Here is a 24961-nt window from a genome sequence, read left to right on the forward strand (position 1 = left end):
CCTGGACACTTTTTAAGTTTGTGAAAAATCATGGAGTTGTGAAACAAAAACATTTACTGTTTTTTTTTTTTTTTTTTTTTTTTGCACAGTCAGGGATCTGAAGTTTTCTAATATTCTTTATAATATTGTTACATTGTGTTAAGACACTTTTCATGTACCTTAATATATAAATATACCATGGAGCAATGAACCAGATAGATTTTTTGTCGGATATCACTTTAATATTGTTGCTTTTTATATATGTGTTTGTTGGTTCTAGACTACTTGTATATAAAACTTTATGCATAAATAAATAATCATGTTCAGAAAATCTTAAATTTATATATGTATGATTTAACACAAAATATTGTATAAATTTATTTTTTATTCAAATAGATTAAGATCAACAACTGTTCTAAGTTAATTTTTTCCATAAAGAATTAGAAAGGAATATAATAATTTAACATTTATTTATGAAGACTAAAAAAGTCACCCGCGTGGCGCAGTGGTTAGAGCGTCTGCTCTAGAGTCCCAGAGTAAGGAGTTGATCCTTACGTCGCGGGTTTGAATCCCACTCTGGGATGTGGAGACCGGTCCTTCGGATGAGACCATATAAACCAAGGTCCTGTGTCGCAGTAGGTGCTGGCACGAAAAAGATCCCTCACTGCTCAATGGCCGTAAGTGCCGAGTATAAGATAAAATTTGCAGCTCTCCACAAGCAAGTGGTGGCGTCTCCATATGAGTGAAAAATTCTCGAGATTGACGTTAAAACAACATACCAAAAAAAAAAAGAAAAGAAAAAAAAACGAAGACTAAAAAATATATCCAGCAATATATACCTGTATGGGAAAAAAATCGTTTCTGATGCATGCATTATAAGATATATAAACTTTGAAACTTGAATTAAACTGCAAAATTGATCATCTTTTAAAACGTAAAATAAGTGCTGAATAGTTCAAACTGTTAATTTCTGTAAGAATGACCTCCTCCTTACTGACAGGAAATTTTTCCTCTAGCGTTGACAATATTCCACCCTTTGGGTGGGATAAAAAATGAATTTCAAGCAAAAGTTTACAGTGTGTGGCAATCTTTAAAACGACCGTGTTTAAAGATAAACATTTTACAGAAGAAAGTTTCATCAATTTTAGAGTTATCTCTCCTACCGGGGGGTCACCTCCTCCTTAAGTTATTTGCAGTCACTCAGTAAAGTGAATCAACTCGCAAATCCAGAGTAAAAACATTTTGTTGCTAGTAAACTGAAGACAACTGGTAAAGATGATTTCTCTTTTGGAATTCCATCTCATTCTCGTTTGTCATTCAATTTAGTTGACAGTCAGCGCTTATCGTCTATAGTCAGTAAAACATCCAAATATGAAACAGGTGTGGCTTTTATTTAGAATTCACTGAGATATATCGAGTCGACATATAAATGGAAGTACATTGATAAAACATCGTCTATATATCCGAATGTCGAGTTGAAGGCTATAGCAAGTGTATGTTTTTTTCTTCTCGTGTAGAAGTTTTCAAATAAATTTTGCTTCATAGGAATATAAAAAAAACAGGTCGGCTAATAAGGGAACAAAATTAGTGCCCATCGGAATTCCAACATTTGTTGGAAGACCTGGTCTCCAAAGACCACACAGATTTTGTCAGTGAGGAACCCCGTCATCCTTTTAATAATTTATCAGGCTCCGTGTCAAGTTTCAATGATACTAAGACGGTTATGCATGTACATGTTCATTTTATGCATTAATACATTTGTTTTAAATTTCATTAAAAAAAATCCAGATCATTCATGTACTGTTAAACAATGTTCATGAATTAATAAAATTTTTAAATGTTTTCAGAAATAAATTTTCCATGCAAGAATAAAACTTCTTTGCTTTCAATATTTAAAGTCCATATCAGTCTCTTGGAAGGTGTTATACAAGCTTTATTGTTATATTTTTGGACAAACAAGGAAAAAAAAAACCAACAACAACAACTATCTTCGACCTCCTGCGTTTTGCATTGAAAGCATACTTTAAATTTTTGGGTTGAGTTAAGTGTATTTTTTTTTTAATATGAGCAAAAATGCAGAGATTAGATATGTTTTTCCCCTGATCATGGTTATTAAAAGTGGTGAGCAACATGAAGCGTTCCCTTCCAAAGTTGTGTTGAATGTACTGCATGTATTGGTGTCGTATACTAAACGTTCAGCAAAGCAAACTTCTCACATTTTTGGTTGAAAATCCTGAAAAAAATCTGCTCGATGATCGATGAAAACGTTGCACACGATACTAGACGTAACCGTGGTACATCGAATTATACAGAGAAGTTACTCTTTAAGATATTGAATCAATTTTTCATTTATTTTTTATTTTATTTTTGTATTTTTTTCTTCAATTTTTTAGCTCATCTGAGCTGAAAGCTCAAGTGAGCTTTTCTGATCATCTGTTGTCCGTCGTCCGTCCATCTGTCTGTCCGTCCGTCTGTAAACTTTTCACATTTTCAACTTCTTCCCAAGAACCACTGATCCAATTTTGACGAAAGTTGGAACAGAGCATCCTTGGGTGAAGGGGAGTTTAAATTGTTGAAATGAAGGGCCAACCCCCCTTACAAGGGGAGATAATCTTAAAAAGACAAAAATAGGGTGGGGTCATTAAAAAATCTTCTTCTCAAGAACCACTGGGCCAGAAAAGTTGAAACTTATGTGGAAGCATCCTTGGGTAGTGTAGATTCTAAATTTTTCAAATCATGGCCCCCGGGGGTAGGGTGGGGCCGCAATAGGTATTACAAGGGAGGGGGGTCTAGTGAAGAACAGCAGGGCCAAAGTAACTCAGGTGAGCGTTGTGGCCCATGGGCCTCTTGTCCATTTATGGACTACCCTGGTGCTTTGCTTTGATATATTCTTGTAACAACACTGTTTTCTTATGCCCGTGTTTTTTTTTTTTTTTTTTTTTTTTTTTTTTTTTTTTTTTTTTTTTTTTTTCCACCGAGGAATTAGATTTCGACTATAAGAAAGATTACTAAATTAAATGCTGTATTATTTTCGATGTAAAAATCTTTTTCTTTCTTTTCTTTCGAACTTTAAAATCTTTTAAAAAAAAGATTATTGCCTTCAGTCCCTTCCGCCACATTTCTTAGGAGATATATATATCTTATTGTTATGATTGCCTGTGTCAAAATTGAGTCATTATGTAACTATAACTTTTTGACTATAATGGATTCAAAGTTTAGTATGACATTGCCCATGGCCTGAAGGTGCGTCATGATTTTGATCTTAATGAGGTTGGATCCTGACATCAAAAGTAATGAGAATTTTTTATCAAGTATATTTTTAGAATTTATACACGTAGCTTAATTAAAAATCAAAACAAAAAATTGGGGTCAATGCGCTTTTTTTGGCGCTACAGAGCATTTAGTTTGACCTTTTTGTACTGTAAAAACGTCTTACACATAAATCAATTTTTTAAGTTTTTCCTCCGATATTTTTTATTCAAATAAGTTATGGGAACAAACACAGTTTTATTTCATCTTGAATAGACCCATTAAAATTTTTGACAACGAAAATTTTTTTTAAATTACTCCGCACGTTCAATTATTTGACCTTTTTGCACTCAAAAAATTCATTTTGCTAGCATTACAAATTTAACAAGCAAAAAACTAATTTAAAAGTAATGACATTTTACTGAATTTAAGAAGAATGATTAAAAGTATCTTGTATATTCAGAAAAGAAAGTTAAAAGTGGGGGTCTGTGATGTTAATTTTTAGATATTACTAAAATAGTGCTAATTTTGAGCTTAAATTAGGGCTATTTTTTCTCTTGATTTTCACAATATATTTGATTTATTTATCAAATATGATGATTGAATTCATGACAGTTTATTAAATATATAATTTAGGACCAGTATAAATCAGTTCACTGCTCAAAATAATTCTGTGTGCAGACTGCATGTAAAAATAGGAATCCAAACTTAACATACTTTAAATACTTCGAAAGAGAAAAATTGATCATTTTCTTCTAAAAAACCTTCCGCCACAAAATATAGTTCCTCACTTAATGCTTTTATTAGGGAATTTAATCATTGAGTTTTAACTGAATATAGCTTATTTGGCATTGTAGAATCCAGATTTATTGTAAGAATTAAAACATTACGCAGATTTTTTTAAATATAGGTTAAAATAGAAATCTGCTCAAAAGCTCAGCAGCGAACCTCGTTAAAGGAATAATTCTAATCTCTAGCGGGCTATTGTCCATGATGTAAAAGTTTGTTGTCGATTTGACTCGAGGCAATATATCAAAGTGCAATGCATGTGCCAGAAAGTCTTTTTTCTAAATGAATTTAAACTCAAGTACATAAGTAAACTCAAATTATGCTATAAAAGTATTAGAATATTAATAGTTCTCTTATACGATTAATATGAAAATTATTTAGTTTGTATGGATTATATAGTAAATATCAAGGTGGATACCTAAACTATTACGAACTGTTGCCAAAGGCCACGCTTAACCAGAAAAACAGCTTCTGAATAATTTTATTTGGGTATGACTGTACCTTATTACATTTAGATAATTTTGGTTAAAGATGGTCTTAATATGGAAAATGATAAAAACATATATTCAATTTTCCTTCTCATTTCCGTAGGATTTACTAATCTGTTTAAAATTTATCATTAGAACAGCAATGACTTCGTGGCGCAGTGGTATGATCGCTGGGCTGAAAATCTTACGATTCCGAGATCGAGACCAGTATTTTCCATTCATGTGCTTTTAAATTTTTCTCTTTTTTGGCGTTTCTATTCTACTTTAAAAAAAAAAAATTTTAGAATGAACACAATTTTGAAAAGTTCCAATATACACGTTACACTTTGAAAGCATCTCGGGAAAAGACAGTTCTAAACTATTTTATTAAATTTTACAAATTCATACCTCCTTGATTTATTGTTAAATATTTTCTTAACCTTTTGTCTCGAAATTAGAGTAATGAGCATGTTAATGACTTTTATATGTATTACTTGCACTTAAGAAAATATAATACACGTCCACAAATGATATTAAATATGTTGGCTTTCAATTGAACAAGAATGTCTATAAATAGAAACGGGTGATTTCCTTTAAAATTCTCGAGTCGGCCGTGTCATCGGCAAGGCAGCTATGGCTCTTTACATTCTTTGTCACTGGTCATTTGCAAAAAATATTTTGTTAAACACACAAGTACACCGAAGTTGATATTAAAAAGATAGTTGAGTTTCTGACTGACAATATATATGGAGTTTTTGGAGATCAAGTCTTCCAACAATCTGTTGGAATTCTCACGAGTAATTGCGCCCCTTTATTAGCAGACCCATTTTTATATTCATATAAAGCTAAATTCATTCAAAAACATCTACACGAGAAGAAGACAACATTTGTTGTTGCATTCATCTCGACATTAAGATATATCGAAGGCGTATTATCAATTGACAATAGTTGCTTTCATTCAGATGTCGAATATATGTATCACAGTGAACTTGAAATAAAGGAAACGACAGAGTCTGACACGTCTGTTTCATATTTGGATATTTTACTAGAGAAAGATGTTATTGGTAACGCAACAACAATACTTTATGATAAACATGATGCCTTCAACTTTTCTATCGTCAACTTCCCTTATTTATATAGCAATATACCCTTATCACCTGCAAATGGAGTTGACGTCTCCAAGTTGATTCGATACGCAAGAGCATTCTCTACGTATGAACAATTTCTAAAACGAGGCAAGCTATTGACAAACAAGTTGATGAAGCAAGGATATCAACAGTCTCGTTTGAAGTCAATTTCGCAACTTCTGTTGTCGATAGAATGACATTGTCAGCAAAACAATCTATCAGTAAGTCGAATACTGACTGACGATTTCATACTAATTGTTAAGTCATTATTTACACATTGAATTGTCGACGGACTTTCCCGTTTGCTCGATCATGACAAGAAGCACACGGCGAGTGTGACCGGTCGACATGGGATACTTACTCCCCCATGACACCTGATCCTACCTCTGATGTTTTAGAGGTCGATCCGTGTTTGCTCTGCTCCTAATTTTTATTGTTTCGATGGACTTTTGAGCTTGATTATTGTTCGTTATCTCCATATTTCCCAGTAATTTTGAAATATTCCTTTCTTAGATTTTCGGAAATTGTAGTTACTCTGTAGCCTTTGGAGATTTCAAAAAAGCTATTCGTTTATATTCGTTTATGATACAAGATACTTACTAGTATTCTTCGAATCACGTTTCAGTTTTAAAATACTTTTAACATTTCCACTCAACGGATATGAAATTGATTAATATACCAATACTGGATTCCAAAGTTTTATGAAAAAAATCCTTACAAAGATAATTGCATGGTCTTTTGAATGCTCTACCAAGCTGACGGCAGTGTAGGTGAAATTTCAGACGCACTATACATGTCCTACTGTATTCTAAATCGACTGTGGATTCTTTAGAACTCAAACGAACGTTTAGAAAATTTATAATCACCATTTTATCAGCATAGATTACATCAAGAAGTAGAACTTCTCAACACTATGCAACCATCCTCACGGAAAGAAAAAAAAAATGAGGGGGGTATTTGGATATAAAGATAACTGCCTCTTCAGTAAAAAGTCGGAAATTTCCATATCTCCGCAAAAATAACTTTGTTAAAAACAGCAGTTAACTATTTTAATATGTAAGCATCCAACATTGGGTGAAAATTAAACATAAGGCTAGGGCGGAATCTCATTAAAGAGGGTCAAAGCTTTACAATGGAAAAACATTTTCTATGATCATTTTCTTAAAGTCATGTATTTTAAATATGGAAACACACATATTTTTCCTATGACGACACTTGAAAATCAAAATTAAAAACATGAACAGGTGACTATTTTGATAACATGTACCATCTTATGTGTTTTTTCTTCAATGAAACTCTAAATCAAGATAAAGTCAGTTCTACATGATTCTTGGACCAGTGATGAGACGAAAAAAGACCCTTAGAATTTTTTTTTTTTTTTTTTTTTTTTTTTTTTTGTAGGTGAGTTTTCTACATGTGCAACTTATAAGAAAATGATCTCTGTTAAAAAATGACCCCATCCAAGCAATGTGATACAAAGTTTAAAAGAGGTGATTGATGCCAAGGTTTTGGTCTCAATGTTTGATTTTCTTGCATTTTTCTGACGAACACTGGACGAACGACCAAATCAAATGTGTTATAACAGCAATATTTATATATGTTTCTATCTATTAGACCTATTGTGTTCTCAGCACACAATAAAAATTTCACAATAGATACTTAACAGTGGCTATTGGTTAAAACTGTTATCTTAATATTTCTTTATCATCTGTTTCATATTTGGATATTTTACTGATTATAGACGTTTATGCCCGACTAACAACTAAACTACAAATGTATCTATGGCAAACGGAGTGACTTTTGAATCGTCTATTCCATCGGCAACTTACAAGTATTTATCTAGTAATATTCCACTATCGCCTGCATGTGGTATTCATGTCTCCCAACTTATTAAGAACACCAGAGCATGCTCCAAGTACGATCAACTTTAAAACAGAGAGTGGATACTGTCAAATAAATTGATGTTACAGGGTTTCCAACAGTCTCATTTGAAATCAGCATATTGAAAATTCCTGGGTCACTTGTAGCAAATACATTTTTTTTAATTTGTAAGGTTATATATTTTGTAATTTTAAAAAATTGTTTACTCTAACAAATTTGCCAAAATCTCCAAATACTTGTTTCAAACTTTATAAATACCGAACATAAATTTATATAAGGCAATTGTACGTTGCCATTGAAGCCCAGAAACAAATATAGTTATTCTAACAGAATATATATATATATATATATATATATATATATATATATATATATATATATATATATATATATATATATATATATATATATATATATATATATATATATATATATTCTGACAAATAAGATATTAGTTCTGACAAGTTTGTTCTTCGCTCAGACGAACAAGATATCTGTGTGGACAAATAAGTTCTTCCTTCGGACGAATTAAATACACTTGAAAATTATTTTAATATTTTTGTTCGGAATTATTCAAACATTCTCATTGTACTCTCACACAAGTACTCTGATGTTGATATTAAAAAGATGCTTGAGTTTCTGATTGACAATATCGATGTGGTTTTTTGGAAACCAGTTCTTCCAACAATCTGTTGGAATTGCCATGGGTACCAAATGAGCCCCGTTGTAAGCAGACCTATTTTTGTATTCATATGAGGCAGAGTTTATTCAAAATCTCACACAGTAGAATAAGAAATCTCTTGCTGTGGCCTTCAACTCGACATTTAAATATAGCAACGACGTATTATCAATTAACAATAGTTATTTCCATTTATATGTCGACACCATATACTCCAGTGAGCTTGATGCCACAGAGTCTGATACATCTGTTTCATATTTGGATATTTACTAGAAAAAGACATTAATGGTAATCTAACAGCCAAGCTTTATGATAAGCATGATGACTTTCACTTTTTAATCGTCAACTTCCCTTACTTATGCAGCGATATACCCTTATCACCTGCATATGGGGTGTATATCTCTCAGTTGATTCGATACGCAAGAGCTCTACGTATGAACAATTTCTGAAACGAGGTAAGTTATTGACAAACAAGTTGATGAAACAAGAATATCAACAGTCTCGTTTAAAGTCATCATTTCGTAAGTTCTATGGTCGGTACAATGACCTTGTCAGCAAATACAATCTATCAAGTCATATGCTGACTGACGTTTTTCATACTAATTGTTAGGCCATTATTTATACACTGAATTGTCGACGGATTTTTCCGTTATTTCCCGATCATGACAAGGAGCACACGGCGGGTGTGACCTGTCGGCAGGGGATGCTCACTCCTCCATGGCACCTGATCCCACCTCTGATGTTTTTGGAGGTCCGTGTTTGCGCTCCTCCCGACTTGTATTGTTTTTTATGTACTTTGAGCTGGAATACTGTTCGTTATCTCCATATTTCATCTCGCTTACTTTGACTCACTCGAGGAAGCTTGTTGATGAAACACAAATTGAAGTGAATATATTTTGGCATTTTCCTTCATTCTGTTATATGAGTCAACAATTTTTGAAGATGATTTACCATTTCTCTTCTTTTTAAAAACATTTATTTTTCAAATTCATTTTCTCTATAAATTTATACTTGCGATACATTGCATAGGGTCTTAACTTATCATCCAAAAAACACAATTTTACCACTTGTATGAGGAATTATCACTCGTTGTCATTTTACGCACAGTTTTTTGCAAGCTGGTCTTATGAAAAAAAATCTTATTCCTTTATTTATAACAAATTAAAAAGAATTGAGAAGGTGATTTTTAGTATTAACTGTTATAGTCCTTGCAAGCGAAATACCCTAAGACAAATTTCTCCATGGTGACCAGATCGGATGTGTTAGGTTGTTACATTTCACTCTTGGGTTTCTGGGGAAAAAGACAAGAGTCAATGCAAGAATACTATTCCTTTCCACTTAACAGATAAGCACACTTAAACAATCTAGAAAATTCAATAAGTACTGTTATTTCTTGTATATTAGAATCCACGTTTTGTGCGTATGTTATGAGATGACTTTGATATCACTAGTATTTTACTGTAATGAACAGAAAAAAATATTGTTTACTGACTTTACTCACGTATTACTCATTACGAGAAATGCATGACGGGTAATTTCATCCACCTCAATAGTTTGACAAATGATGGACGACAGTGTGACCTTTTTTATTTCCGTCAGCTGATCTAAAATGTTGGATAGAGATAATCAAGAAATATAAAAAAGATGCGTTAGATAGAGTTTATATCATAGTGTTTTTAAATCTGATAGGTCAAGTCTTTAATACTGTCAGATATTGGGACGTTAATATTATTAAAACTGTTCCTGTTTTCAGTTAAAACAGATGTTAGCATTACTAGTACTCAGTAATAAGGTATGAATAGGGTGGATTAAATTCACTGAATAAAATACTTATCTGAATAAGATAGCAATAAAGAATTTAAATGACATCGTACTTCTTGGTTATATGAATATATATCAAGAAAATTTATGCCCTGCTTTAAGATATTTTGAATGACATATTTTCCAATCTAAAGCCCAAAAAGCATTTTTATACATAATTGCGGAAATTAATGTTTCAAGTCTTCATAAGACGACAAGAAGCCATCTTTATTATACACAGAACAACTGCATCTCTCGGGATTTCATTTTAACTAACCTTCACTAAACCCTGTATAGCCATCGTTTTCGTACCAGAACCTGTCTCCTTTCTTGTACAGAGTGAACTGCTTTGCTATCAGACAAGCAAATGTCGGCCCCACCACTCCACCTTTCACGTGCTTCTCAGTCATAGCACCGGCAAAGAGGTCTACATTTTCTAAATTCCTGATATTCAAATACTGAATGAAATTATCAAAATTTTAGAAGACTGTAATTATGTAAATAAAATTTAATCTTTAATTAGAATTTGATTGATAATTTTTATGATAAGATTTTTCTTTCTTTCTTTTTTTTTTCTTTAAGAAATTTATTCAAAAAGTTCTTAAGGAGAATAAGTTCAGTAAAGAACAAGAACTTTTGTGATATTTTCAGAAACATGACATGTGATAATTTTGTACTTTTCATTTATTTTGTCATGTTTAAAAAGAAGAGCCTAAAAGAAAACTATAATATAACACTATTACGAAAAACTTGTTTTAACTTATAAAAATCATAGAGTTAAGGCCTAAAAATTATTAATTGCTAAGAAACGGTTAAAAGAATCAGGAAAAGAAAATTTCGTCAAGGGGCAAAAATGTGAATAGGATATGAACACACTTGTATAATCTCATTGGTCATGCTAGTACGTTAAGCAACAGGATTTTACAATAAAAATGTCCTTATTTGTTTAAAACAATTTTTAAAGTTAGACCATCAATTTTTAATTGATGTACTTTGTTAGCAAAAACAAACCTATAAATGTTTTGAAGTTTGAGTTCGTCAGCAGTATTGTGATCTGAGAATGTTTTGTGATTCAATCCACAGAATTTCCTCCATTTCCAGTATGGTGGTATCCCATGATCCCTTCCACGCTGCAAATTGATGGCGGGAAGATCCAAACTCCTACCGGCCGAATCCATGAAAAGCTTGTCTCTAACGCCACTCTCGAATACTCTTGAAAAACCCAGAAATTTTTATAGGCATGGAGAGATAGATTTAGATTAGCAATATTTTCTGTGACTATTCTCTTACCCGTCTGTTTTTGCAGTACCCTCTGCAAGCTGCCATCTTAAAACACCGTCACTTCCTTTTCCTTCCGTTTTGACACACATATGTGGGTGATGATAGGTGTCTTCAATATTCTTGCTCACAACTCGAGAGTACGTTTTACTAAACTGCTTTTGATGGTTTGTAACCTGAGAATGACCGAAACGGAAGGCCGCAACACCAAAACTATTTCTAGTAGATGCATCAACCTTCTCGTCATAAACCGTGTCCTGGCCATTGGATTTAGGGAGGAGTTTATATTGCTCCATAATGTCATGCCCTAAGACAAGCGGCAGATACTCACTGTAAACCACATGTTGTGTGATAGCACTCACTATAGCACGAGTTTCTTGATAAAGTATTTCGTCATTCCACAAAGGATTGATAGCAGCCAATTGCTTTGCAATGTAATTGTGATATCTAACAAACAGAAGGTGCATCGAACCAAGATTTGGTACAACATTTACCCGAACATCTCCTAAAATGAAATGCGCAATATTACAGGTAAATCATAGAATACAATCAAAACGCACATTTCTCCTATGTTTACTTTAACACACCATTAGTGTCTTTACCTGCATTTGGACAATATTCATGTGTAGTATCATCATAAACACATTTGCTTGTGCCACCATCTGGCAAACCGGCGTTCCTCTGACGCATTGTACCTAAAACAATATTTATCAGTATAATCCAGAATATATTACTAGTATCCAGAAATATCACACGACATTGTTTTTTTACTCTCATTAAAATACTATGTATTTATATTCAGTATTGTATGATAGGGTTGAAGACAAGCAAAGTAGTTCTCAAAAGTCAGAAACTGGGGTAGACGACAATGGATTCTTGGAGGTAAAAAGAGTGTACCTTTAGAAAAGATTATAGACCTAAAACTGTCCATTCTGTGAGAAGAAAGAACTGTTGGAGGGCCGTTTGGTCCGATGCACACGGCATGACTTGCCTTCAAGTCTTAAAACTTAAATTCCTGAAAGGCTGTGTACACCTAATAAGGCGAGCCTTACAAGATTATAAACAACATTACCATAAATTCCACGTGTTTTATTATTGAGTTCTCAAAGTGGAAAGAAAAAGAAACTAAGAAAAGGAAACTAAAACAGGTTCTTTCCTCTTCCACCCCAAAACTAACGACTTTCTCTGCAACCAAGTTTGTATAGACAATCATTACCACTTTCGAATTCTCCAATCTACCCACATGTACGTTTAAAATAGGCTGACACTCGGGTGACTAATTTTCATGGGCTAACAAGAAAAAGTCGGCTTGGCCTTGTATTCAGATTGTACTTAGAAATAGAGCAGTGCTCTATTCCCAAGTCAGACTTGTAAGGGTGTATTAAGGGTGTACACACGGTTAGACTAGAACTTAAGTTTCATGACTTGTAAGCCAAGCTTTGTGGTGCGTATCGGTCCTTAGGAAAAAAAAGTTTTTTCTCACAGAATGGACAGTTTGAGGACTATAACCGATAACCTACATAAAACATGTACTCTTCTGTGTTCATAAAGTACTTTCTTCTTTATTAAAGGTCCATTGTTCAAGCAAGATATTGTCTATTCACTGGAGTGTTTCAGATAAAGGGATTATTTACAATTTAATAAAAATAAAATACCGGTAGCATTCACTGCAATAATTAACTTAGTGGACGTTAAAGGTAAGTGCTATTTCTAACTGTATAAAGAATATGAAACACAAGACGTGAGACTCGAATGCCATTTTCATTGAAGGCATGTCTTCGTCTGAGGGGAAACGAATTTTTTGACGCAAAACATAAACCTAATGAACTTTGACCCAAAAGTGAATTTTTTCCGGACATTTCAAACCTTTGGTCCCGACAAATCAGGATGGAGAAAATAAGGTGAACGTAGAAAGTTTTCCATAATTGAATCAAGACTTATCGAAGAAAACACAGCTGACATCTAAATGGGTGATAACTAGCAGAGAGTACGTAAAACCCTACACAATGATTGATTGATGCTGTCATGCTTAAGGATATCATGATGATGAGTGATAAAGAAATCAATAAAACTATAAGCTTTTTTGATCGCTATATTCAGAAACAAAGTGGAGCAAGACAGTGGACTAAATATCCTTGTGTTCCTATAAAAGAACAAACGATGTTCTCTGGAAGAAAGTGAGCAAAATGATTCAGAGGAAGAAAGAAGGAGCTACGGCTTCTTGACCGGGGGGGGGGGGATAAACAGGGTAAGTGATGTACCCAAGTGTTTGGTTGGTTCAAGTGAGATTCAAATAGAATTTTTAAAATATTTCATTCAAATTTGAGTTCTGACATCAATTGCAAGTTTCTGTGTTGTATTTGTTTCAATTCAATAACTTATCTTAAGATGCCCAATAAGTTATTAATACTGTCCCTTACTATTCATAATGGACATATTTCATAAATTATTGGACGACTATCTTGAGCCTTTCAAGAACTAGAAAGTATTAAAAGAACAAATTGTGATGTCATACTAATGTGTTAATATGAAAAGAGGAAGCAATTGAGAGAGATAAACTTACCATTCTGAAAAGTTCTAAGCCTATTTGCTTTATTCATATCAGAACCGTATACATTTGATGCATCAATATAGGAAGTGACGTCATTGATCTGCTCTCGACAACCTACAAGATTACTGAATGAACTCATCTGTACACATGGTAAGTATTTTTTTAAAAGTTAGCTTAATCATTCATTTCTCATAGATAGAAAAAAGGTGTTTAGACATAAAAAAAAATCCAGTTAGTATTCATTTTAAAAATCTTTTGTGTAAAGAAAAAGCAGTATTCGATTTCAAATATTTAAAAAATAGGAACAATTGAAATTACTATGAAAAGGTGCTTTTTCTCTTAATACCAAGCAAATGCTTTGTATGATATCATTAACAATTTTTTCCCCAGCTTGATTTAAAAGCTAACAGAAGTATGTCTCTCCTCATCTTCAGGTACGATAGATTAACTGCATATAAGTAAAATATATATGTTTCTTTTTTAGCTTAACTCGAAGTCGTGGGGGGGGGGGGACTTAAGCTATACCATTGACATCAGTGTTCCAGGTTCAAGTTTTGAAGAAAAAATTTTTCTAATGAAAAAAGTGAAGATAACGAACAGTTATCGATCTAAAAAAATCTTTTAAATAATATTGGTAAACAGGCCACAAAACACAGACCCCTGGAAATTTCAGAGATGGGATCAGCTGTATTGGAAGAGTAAGCATCCCCTGATGACCGGCCAAACCCATCATGAGCCCTATGTATTGATCAGGTAGACGAAATAATCCGTCCGTAGTCAAATAAAGTAAAAAATACTAGCCTGACAACTTGCATTAAACATGTCAGTCAAAATATGACCCAATGATAGATTGTTTTGGCAAACAATGTCGTTATAACGACGTAGAATTTTCGAAATGCTGACTTTAAACGAGGTTGTTAAAATCCGGCAATAACAGCTTATTTGTCAGTAGTTTGCCTCGATTTAAAATTTGATCGTACTCAGAGCATGCTCTTTCATATCGAATGTGAGACATGAACACCATATGCAGGCGATAGTGGAATAATAAGGACAAGTTGACAATGGAAAAGTGAAATCGTCTCGTCGTACACCGTCTACAGTCAGTAAAATATCCAATTATGAAACCAAGTGGCAGACTTTGTCGTGTCTTTCATTTAGATTTCACTTGGATATATCTTGTCAATATATTAATCAAAGTAACTGTAGTTATAAGATAAAATCTCTTATCTAAGAGATAATCTAAGATATAGATTATCTTAGAGATATCTAAAATTTATCAAGTTGAAGTCCACAGCAAGAGTTTTCTTGTTATCATGTAGATTTTTTGGGAATAAATTCTGCTTCATAATAATATAAAAACAGGTCAGCTAATGAGCACGATAAGTGCTTATAATAATTCCTACAAATTGATGGAAGGGATGCCCCCAAGACCATAAACTGACTAAATTTGACTTAAGTCTGTTCTCAGTTAATGGTCTTGGGGCCAGGGCCCGGGACCATGAAACAGACTTAGACTTTAGTCAAATTTTCAATCACCTGTAAAATGTTCATTAATTAGTGAATTAATCTCTGAGTTTACAGACAATGAGACTTTTGTAAAGTAATATTGAAAACTATTTCAGTTTCGGTTTGCTTGACTACACCAATATTTTAGTACAACATGAGGATTTTGACGTAAGCTTAAGATGCTTCATGATCCCTGGGCCTGGTCTCCAGACTGCATAGATGTTGTCAATGAGGAACTCCTCTTAATATCAAATCTCACACTACTTGTGTGTAGATTCAGAATGATTTTAAGGAAGGAAGTAATTTCATAGATGACCAATCACAAAATATTAAAATTTCCGATTTCCATTATTGAAGAAGCAGTTCTCTCTATATATCAAAAAACCTAGTCTTTAAGTAACTCTTTGTCTTCAGAGTTACATTGATGATGCATATGGTATGTTTCCTTGTACCAGCCAAATTTCTGATACTGCTTTGTTAGTCAATGATTTCCATTAGAATGGTTAATGTTTTGGAGCAGGCTTTTAGTTTTGGAGCAGGTCTAATTCTCGAGTAACTATAAGCCCCATAGTGATTGAACTTGCCAGGATGATGCATTTAGGTATGATGATGCACACTACCATTCTTTCTTCGGATGCCGGATCTCAGAAACAATTTTCGGAAAAATGAACAGGTAAACGTTTATCTAGCAGGTCCATTCCTAAGTAGCTTTAAGCCCTATGGTATTCAAACTTGCATTTATGATGCATCTACTAATGTACACTACCAGACTTGCTTCAAAAGCTGTATCTGACCTACTTTTTGCAGATGAGTGATCAGCAGAATGGTGACCAAATTTCTGTAATGATGCATCTAGGGATGAACACTTCTAGAATACATCTATTCGTCCAGCTGAGCTCTGTAGTCTTTGATTATCTTCGTTTGTAAACCATTTTGATATTTACAGGGAAAAATATATTTTTCTATTGCAGTTTTGTACGTACACTTGTGTTCACGTTGTTGGAAAAGTGAAGCCGATCGTGTCAGAGGCATGCAGTCTTCTTTAAAGAATGGATCCCCTAGAGGAATAGTGATGGGTATACACAGGTCGCTATCTCTGTCTTCTCCACAGCAGGCAAAAGTTCCTGAAAAATAAAACTTATACACTATTGATTTAACCAATGGCTGATTAGAGAGAGAGAGAGAGAGCGAGAGAGAGAGAGCGAGCGATCTACCTCTAATTAAGTGTGTCAATGAGAGAGAGAGAGAGATAGAGAGAGGGAGAGAGGAGGGAGGGAGGGTTACCTCTGATGAGGGGTGTCAGTATCAGGTCGTGATCAAGAAACTGGCCAAACGACATATGAAGAACGTTAAGCTTTGGGTCCATATCGGTTGTTGAATTTCTGTTTTGGAATAGCAGGTTGCTGATTTTACGAGAACTAGGTAGTGGCATCTTCCTGTATCTCTTTTGTCGAGGAGAGTTACAGTCTTTCAAATGAATTCAATAATTGAAGCAAAGTTCAGTTAACGATTTCATAGAAAATAAAAAAATTATGTGAACTACTGATTGTTTTACACATATAAGTGAGAAATGAAACCGAAGGTTACCACTGTCATATTCCGGTAAGAGAAATCGTCTTTGCGCTGTGTAGCTTCTTCCCCAGTCTGGATGATTTAAATTATTACAAGATCCGTCCGCAGACCTGTATTTGTATTCAGAATTACAAGACAATTCCGGTGGTGACGCATCGCAGATTTCCCTCCCCTGTTCCTCTGTGAAAATTCATTAGAATTTATAGCTTCTTTCATTTGACTGAAAACCAGAATTAGCGTGTGTATTTAATTAGTGTTACGCATGTTATTCATCTGTCGTCTGTCTGTCAGTCAATATATTTATTTACAATTAACCAATTTCTTGCCTCCTATTTTCATGTGATAAATGACAGAAGCGTAAATATAGAAATACTTTTTTACGACTTTCAATTTCTTTTTTTTTTAAATGGGCGGCAATAAAATCCTTTTAAAATAGTGGATGCTATAATAATAATTCTATTATTATAATATAAGTAATACATTGAAATTTGATATGCACCACCTACACCACTGCATGCCTATATGTACCTTTCATAATCTATAGTAACTGATTTAAATTCCAAAAATGATAATTATGTTTAAAAGGAACGAGACATTATTTAAACTCACCCTTTTCGTCTTCTGCTTGAAGATGAAATAAGACTTGAAATTCTGAAAAAAGTGAGAATTTAAAATTTAAACAAATAATATTTGAAAAGAAAATGAAATAAATGTTGTGGATCAAATGAATGAGTAATAAATGCGGTTGAAGAGAGCAAGATACTGTATGATATTATAATACAAAGGTTGTCATTTCCAAACCATTTTTAGTCAGATAGGATACATATTACTTGAAACAAACAAGTATGGCACTTTTTTTTAAACAAAGTTTACGGAAATTTACATTAATTTAGAAAGTTAATTTCTACCATTGCTTTCTTAGCATACGAGAGAGGTGATGTTACTTCCAAAGCTCATTTTTTTCCTTAATTTTGAACACCTTTTTGTGCTATTACGTTATTGACGGTACACAACGGAAAATCATGAACAATGATGTATCCTTTTCCAAAGTGGCAGTAATTTATACGATGCTAAAATTTTGCAGACTTAAAATTTACCACCATATCAAAACACTACTTGAACTTGATTTGGAAGAGTTAATTTGGGGTGAAAAATTATTTATTGATTGAACCAGGATAGGCCAGGATATGCATGGTGTAACCCCCCCCCCCTTCCTGAGAATTTTTATGAGACAAGATAACTCATTAAAAATATATGAATTTTAACATATATCTGTACTAAAAATATTCGAATTTTTAAAATATCATATCTGTATTTCGATATCTGATATAATTTTCTGTTTTTGTTAAGTTTGAGAAATTGCCCTTTATCTAATATAAAATATTTTTATATACCGTATAGGAAAATTAAAACTTATCAAAAACGGGAAATAATAATAAGTAGAAAGTTTTGTTGAAGGTTTATTTTCATGTAATCAACCCTAACATTTTAAGAAATGCAATATTTAAATCCAGTGATTCAAAAGTCTTTGGGAGGAACTTACAGTTTACCTATCATAGGAACCATCAATTCAATTAAGTTTAATGTCTGAAGTTCGAATCAATGGGTTAGAGAACGCTTGGATGGGATACTTAACTTTTCACGCCACAAAAATATCAATGAATGAAGTTCATTAGAATAAAATTAGAACACTGATATAGCACATATTAAAATGTTCGTTTTGCTTCAAAATCCGTCTTTGGAATTAAGTTTTTCAATTTTTTCTTGATGACCAATCTTTTTTAGTTCAATTTTATGTTCCTCAAACTTTCCTTTTCTTATATATAATAATAGTTTAACAACATAGTTTCAGTAATTGTCACCTATAAAAGTAATAAGAAAATGATAAGTAAAATCTTTCTGGATTATAGGGAAAGAATTACCTTGAATGCCAAGAATGGCAAGTACAAGTAGGAAGACCCGGCACATATTTTCAATTTGTTTCTCCATGTCAGTGTTATCATATTATACAACATATTCCGATCAATCAATGGGTTGATGGCAGTCCAGTTCGACAGCCCTATCCGGATGATTCAATAAAATATAACCAAAATATGATATCACAAAAAAACGGATAATGTTATAAAATACACTCAAAATAATCAATCACAATAATCTGGAAAATTCAATAAAATAAAGCACAAAAATCCAAATAATTCAATGAAATATACACCCCCTCCCCCAAATCCGGATAATTCAATAAAAAATATCAAAATATGTAATCGCCAAAAAACATAAAAACAAAAAAAAAAAAAAAACAAAAAAAAAAAAAAAAAAAAAAGAACAAAAACAAAACAAAATACAAAAAACTCCAGATAATTCATCTAAAAATGTCCCAAAATTCCGGATAATTCAATAAATTATACCAAAAATATGTAATCACAAAAATTGGATAATTTTCTAAAATGTACCTAAAACATTTAATCACAAAATTCCGGATATTTCAATGAAATATACCCCAAAATCCGAATAATTTAATAAAATATACTTGTACACAAAATATGTACATGTTGGCATGTAACGTTCATGTAGTATTTAAAAGCTTTACACCATGTATAATGTAATCAGTTTGTTATCGAGGGGAATTTTTATCGTACAAAGGATAAGGTCATCAAAAGTTAGCATTTAGTTTAATATTTCTGGAATTTCTGGTAAAAAAAAAATTTTACTTCAAGATCCAAATTTAATTTTTCACACACCACATCAAAGCAAGCAGACATCTCCGATGCCTCAGTTAACCAGCTATTTTGAGATTTACCTTAATGGTATTATTTTTGCTGTGAATTCATGTCGGCTGCATCTGTATGCGCAAAAGATACCCCAAAAATATCCTATAGACATAATACCCATATTTATCACAATTTTTTTAAAATCAAATCATACTTATTGTTGCAATTCTCCCCGAATCTTTATTGAAATTCGACGCAAAAATATTAAATAATTAATTTAAGAATTATTTTATTCATGATATACATAGAAGTAAATACAATGATCATGGATTGAACAGCAGGGAAAAATTGCCTATATTGGTTCTCTCAATTAGAGATCAAGGTACAAATGTAACAATGATATATATTTGTAGTTTTACAAGGACATGTATTTTAAACTAATTTTTAAGGAGATTACAGAGTACAAAATTGAAAACAAAGGGTATGAACAATAAAATGGAAAAATGAAAGGGGGAGGGAAAAGGGGAAAAATTAAATACCGGTAATTAAAATCCAAAAAATAAAATATAATTCAAGCGTTATGGTACCAAGTAACAAATTATTTGAATCTAAAACAAGAAAATCTAAGAGGCTTTGAAAGAATTCACTTTCACCAAATATTGAGTATCCTTTTGACTTCAGGCAAATCATAAAATGAATTGTAATCATCAAGTATGATGTCTTTTTCTGAAAAATTGTTTTTACAATTCAGGATATGTTAATAACATATTGATAGCGTCATATACACATGTATTATTTGCATGACCTTTACTCGACTTTACTTGGTATTTTTATTAATGTACTACAATGTGGGTGAATTTAAAAAAAATGACCAAACCCATATTTTTCAATCTGCACTAAAAGTACAGACAATGGGAATAAATTTCTACGTCTCGGTATATTTCTTTAGATAGTGTCTGAATACCTGCCAAGTATCTCATTGATGTCTCAATTCACAAAAAAGGTATGCCCAAAAATGATGCTAAAAATATCAGGAGTGCAACACCTTTTTGTGACATTTTGAAAATTCAATATATTTTGAAGATCTGTGAAATAAATAATAATGGTTTATGGTGGAAATATAGACTTGAGTCAAAGTATTGAGCCTGAAATGTAGACTGTAGCAACTTTTGTTTGACCAAGTTGTGGTCATGGCTGATGTTGAAAAAAATGTTATACAATGTCAGGAGTGCAACAGAAAAAAATGTAGTGTTGCCAAAAAACATAAATTTTAAAAATCTGAAAGACAATTAAGTCAAAAAAGAATTTTAAAGTGCAAAGCAATAGCTGATATACAAAAAAAAAATGTTATATAAAACACAAGCAAGATTAATGAGAGTCAAGTATGTGTACATAGCCAATAATGTAAGGAGTGCAAGATTTGATGTTTTGTTCCCCAGCATGAAAAAACTTTTATCAGTATATGATTTTCTGATTTTTATTTTGGAAAATAAAGACACATTTTTACCAAATAGATTTATTAATTACAGGGTATGTCTATGTTTCAGGTCTATATTTATATGATCAGGGGTGCAACACATTTTTATAGATTCAAGTTATATGATGAAAAGACTTCTACTCATGCTAAGATATATTCTTACAAACAAAGATTCATAGAGGGTTCCAGTAAATGTTCAACCAAGCTTCTTTCTTTACTCCTCACTAAGATATTAACAGTAACGAAGGGAAAACTTCAAGAGTACTGTGCAACAATATATTCGAGAAGTGGTGTAAATCAGATGTGGATACTTAAAATCCCAAGGAACTTCTGGAAAATTTGAAATCACAAGATTTTACCAAAATCAACAACTTAAAAACTTACGACTTTTCAACTCAATACACAACCATTCCCCACGATAAATTAAAGTCCAGGCTTTTATGATATCATTGACAGCTACTTTTTCAATAAAAATGGAACTCGTAAATTTACTTACCTTGTCATTGGTCATTTGCAAAATTATTTTGTTAAAAAACCATTCTGATTGTACACACAAGTACTCTGAAATTGACATTATAAAGATGCTTGAGTTTCTGATTGACAATATCTATGTGGTTTTTGGAGACCAGGTCTTCCAACAATCTTTTGGAATTCCCATGGGTACCAATTGCACCCCGTTATTAGCAGACCTTTTTCTGTATTCATATGAAGCAGAATTTGTCCAAAATCTTGTACGTGGAAAGAAGAAAACACTTGCTGTGGCCTTCAACTCGACATTTAGATATATCGACGACGTATTGTCAATTAACAATGGTTATTTCCATTTTTATGTCGATACGATATATCCTGGTGAGCTTGAGATAAAAGATACCACAGAGTCTGACACATCTGTTTCATATTTGGATATTTTACTTGAAAAAGACATTAATGGTAATCTAACAACCAAGCTTTATGATAAACGTGAAGACTTTAACTTTTCAATCGTCAACTTCCCTTACTTATGCAGCAATATACCTTCATCACCTAAATACGGGGTTTGTATCTCTCAGTTGATTCGATACGCAAGAGCATGCTCTACGTATGCACAATTTCTAAAACGAGGTAAATTATTGACAAACAAGTTGATGAATGAAAAATATCAGCAGTCTTGTTTAAAATCATCATTTCTTAAGCTCTATGGTCGACACAATGACCTTGTCAGCAAATACAATTTAATTATCATTGAGTCAAATGCTGACTGACGTTTTTCATACTAATTGTTAGGCCATTATTTACACACCGAATTGTCGACGGATTTTTCCGTTTTTTTCCCGATCATGACAAGGTGCCCGGTCTGCAGGGGATGCTCACTCTTCCATGGCATCTGATCCCACCTCTAATGTTTTGAAGGTCCGTGTTTGCTCTGCTCCTATTTTGTAGTGTTTAATGGACTTTTGAGGTTGAATACTGTTCGTTATATCCATATATTTCATTCTTTAATCAATAATGATCTATTTGAATAATTTTGTACTAAATTATTGACAGTTTTATTATTAAAACTCTTCTCTTCTTCAATTTTATCAATTCAGATGTATTTTTTATCTTCTCTTTGATTTTTTTTTTAAAAATGTGAAAAATAAACACACTGAAAAATTGTGTTATAAAGTTCAAGTAATTCCACCTCAACTTCACTGTAACAACAGAACAAGTTCTGATTTAATTTTCGCTTCACAATTCTACTTTAAAGACTCCCCTGCTCTTGGTCAGGAGTGCATCATATACTAGTATGTTAGAATTATTACTGATAAAATATGAATAAATAAATTGAAAAATTGATAAGTAGAATGTCTCTGGTTGACCTCAGTAGCTTACAATGTTTGTCCTGTGAAGGAAAATACACCATAAAATTTATTTTATCTTCTAAATGTATATATATATTTTTTTTTTTTTTTTTTTTTTTTTTTTTTTTTTTTTACATAAATAAGGAATAGTTCAAGATAAAAAGCCAAGTTTAAATACTTTCATGTGTTTTAATACTGAAGTATTGGAAAATAATATTTGCACAATTTTGTTACCACTTGATGTTGCAAACACTTTGTGAATTTTTGTGTTCTGTGGTTTTAATTTTCAAATTTTCTGCAGTCAGGAGTGCAACAGAACTGTTTTATGATTGTCAATGATCTTCATCTATCTTTACTAAAAAATAAACTGAAAAAAAAGTTTGATACTATTTGATGTTTAAAACATTTTGTCTGCCAATTAATTACCGGTACAGACATTTTACAGTCAATTCAGAGAATAGTTTACATCAATTTAACATATATTTTCAAATACAATGTATATATATTACACATTGCAAATAATCATGTTTTGTGGTCTTGAAAATATGAAAAAATTGCCGTAAATGATAAAAAATATCAAAACAAAGAACTGATTTACAAACTAAGAATGGGTCATTGTGTGTTATAATTTTGAAAAAACAATATTAAATAAAACTGGATGAAATATATGGAGATAACGAACAGTATTCAAGCTCAAAAGTCCATTATACAATACAAAATAGGAGCAGAGCAAACACGGACCTCCAAACATCAGAGGTGGGATCAGGTGCCATGGAGGAGTGAGCATCCCCTGCCGACCGGTCACACCCGCCGTGTGCTCCTTGTCATGATCGGGAAATAACGGAAAAAACCGTCGACAATTCAGTGTGTAAATAATGGTCTAACAATTAGTATGAAAAACGTCAGTCAGCATTTGACTCAATGATAAATTGTATTTGCTGACAAGGTCATTGTGTCGACCATAGAACTTACGAAATGATGACTTAAAACGAGGCAGCTGATATTCTTGTTTCATCAACTTATTTTTCAATAATTTACCTCGTTTTAGAAATTGTACATACGTAGAGCATGCTCTTGCGTATCGAATCAACTGAGAGATATATACCCCGTATGTAGGTGATGAAGGTATATTGCTGCATAAGTAAGGGAAGTTGACGATTGAAAAGTTAAAGTCATCACGTTTATCATAAAGCTTGGTTGTTAGATTACCATTAACGATATCAGTTGTCAGGAGTGCAAGATAATAATGTAACAAAGGGTCACTTCAAAATCTAGTATTTTTGTAAGAAAACTTGTATGTCAAAATTCTCTTTTGGCTTGATTTTTAAAGAACTGACTTAAATGAACAAAAAAAAAATGAATTGGGGGATTTTTTTGTTTCATATTTCTTTCATATTAAAACTTTTCAAACCAGAATAGGAAAAATAATGTAAAATAACAATCAAAAAGCCAAATTTCTTCCACATATACAAGAGAAGAAACTCAATCAAGGTTTAGATCTAATCATTTATATCCCTGATACTATAATTTCTTTTGATTATGTATTTTAGAAAGTCTTTTAGGATATAGTGATATTTTCTTTTTTCAAATAAAGTTTTGCTAATAACTTTATCCAATTGTCTATTCTATTGCAACTTAAGGAATTTTAACTAGAATGCATGTACAATATGATAATATAAGTGAAAAATATGTTATGGGTAGTTCATTTTTTTTCAAAAAATTTCAAATTGGTGGTCATTTTTTTATTCACCCACGTATACATATAAGTAGATGACATAGTCGTTCGTGAAGGAGCGTGGTTGCGTTGAAACACAGAAATGTCAGGTTTTGACTAAGGTGTAAAAACAATAAATACAACAAAAAAGTTCATGCAAAAATAAACAATTCACAATATTGCTGATTATAATGAACAGCCTTTTTTCATGATGTGTTCAGTAAATAGGACTTTTATATAGTTAAGGACAGACGATACGTTCCTCAATAATATATAATTTTTTCTAAAAAGTTGTCATTGAAGTATTGCTACTTTAACATGTTTACTTGCAGAAAATTGAGGTACCTTACCAGGCATTTGTGCA

General features: G+C 32.3%; 1 protein-coding gene across 1 annotated transcript; it reads right to left on the bottom strand.

Moving 5' to 3' along the window:
• Nucleotides 1–9352: 9352 nt before the first annotated feature.
• On the bottom strand, nucleotides 9353–18901 carry LOC133173079 (peroxidase-like protein). The gene is made up of 12 exons (XM_061307996.1): nucleotides 18801–18901; nucleotides 17488–17529; nucleotides 16894–17058; nucleotides 16591–16773; nucleotides 16292–16430; nucleotides 13813–13925; nucleotides 11852–11944; nucleotides 11262–11754; nucleotides 10983–11183; nucleotides 10249–10415; nucleotides 9673–9775; nucleotides 9353–9462 (listed from the first exon to the last, which is right to left on the bottom strand). The coding sequence occupies exons 1-12, from the start codon at nucleotides 18865–18867 to the stop codon at nucleotides 9396–9398; spliced, it is 1833 nt and encodes a 610-aa protein (XP_061163980.1). The 5' UTR covers nucleotides 18868–18901; the 3' UTR covers nucleotides 9353–9395.
• Nucleotides 18902–24961: the final 6060 nt, after the last annotated feature.

This window comes from Saccostrea echinata, unplaced genomic scaffold, assembly GCF_033153115.1.
Source record: "Saccostrea echinata isolate AGI-Se365-2 ecotype Australia unplaced genomic scaffold, CSIRO_AGI_Sech_v1 ptg000056l, whole genome shotgun sequence".
NCBI lineage: Eukaryota > Metazoa > Mollusca > Bivalvia > Ostreida > Ostreidae > Saccostrea > Saccostrea echinata.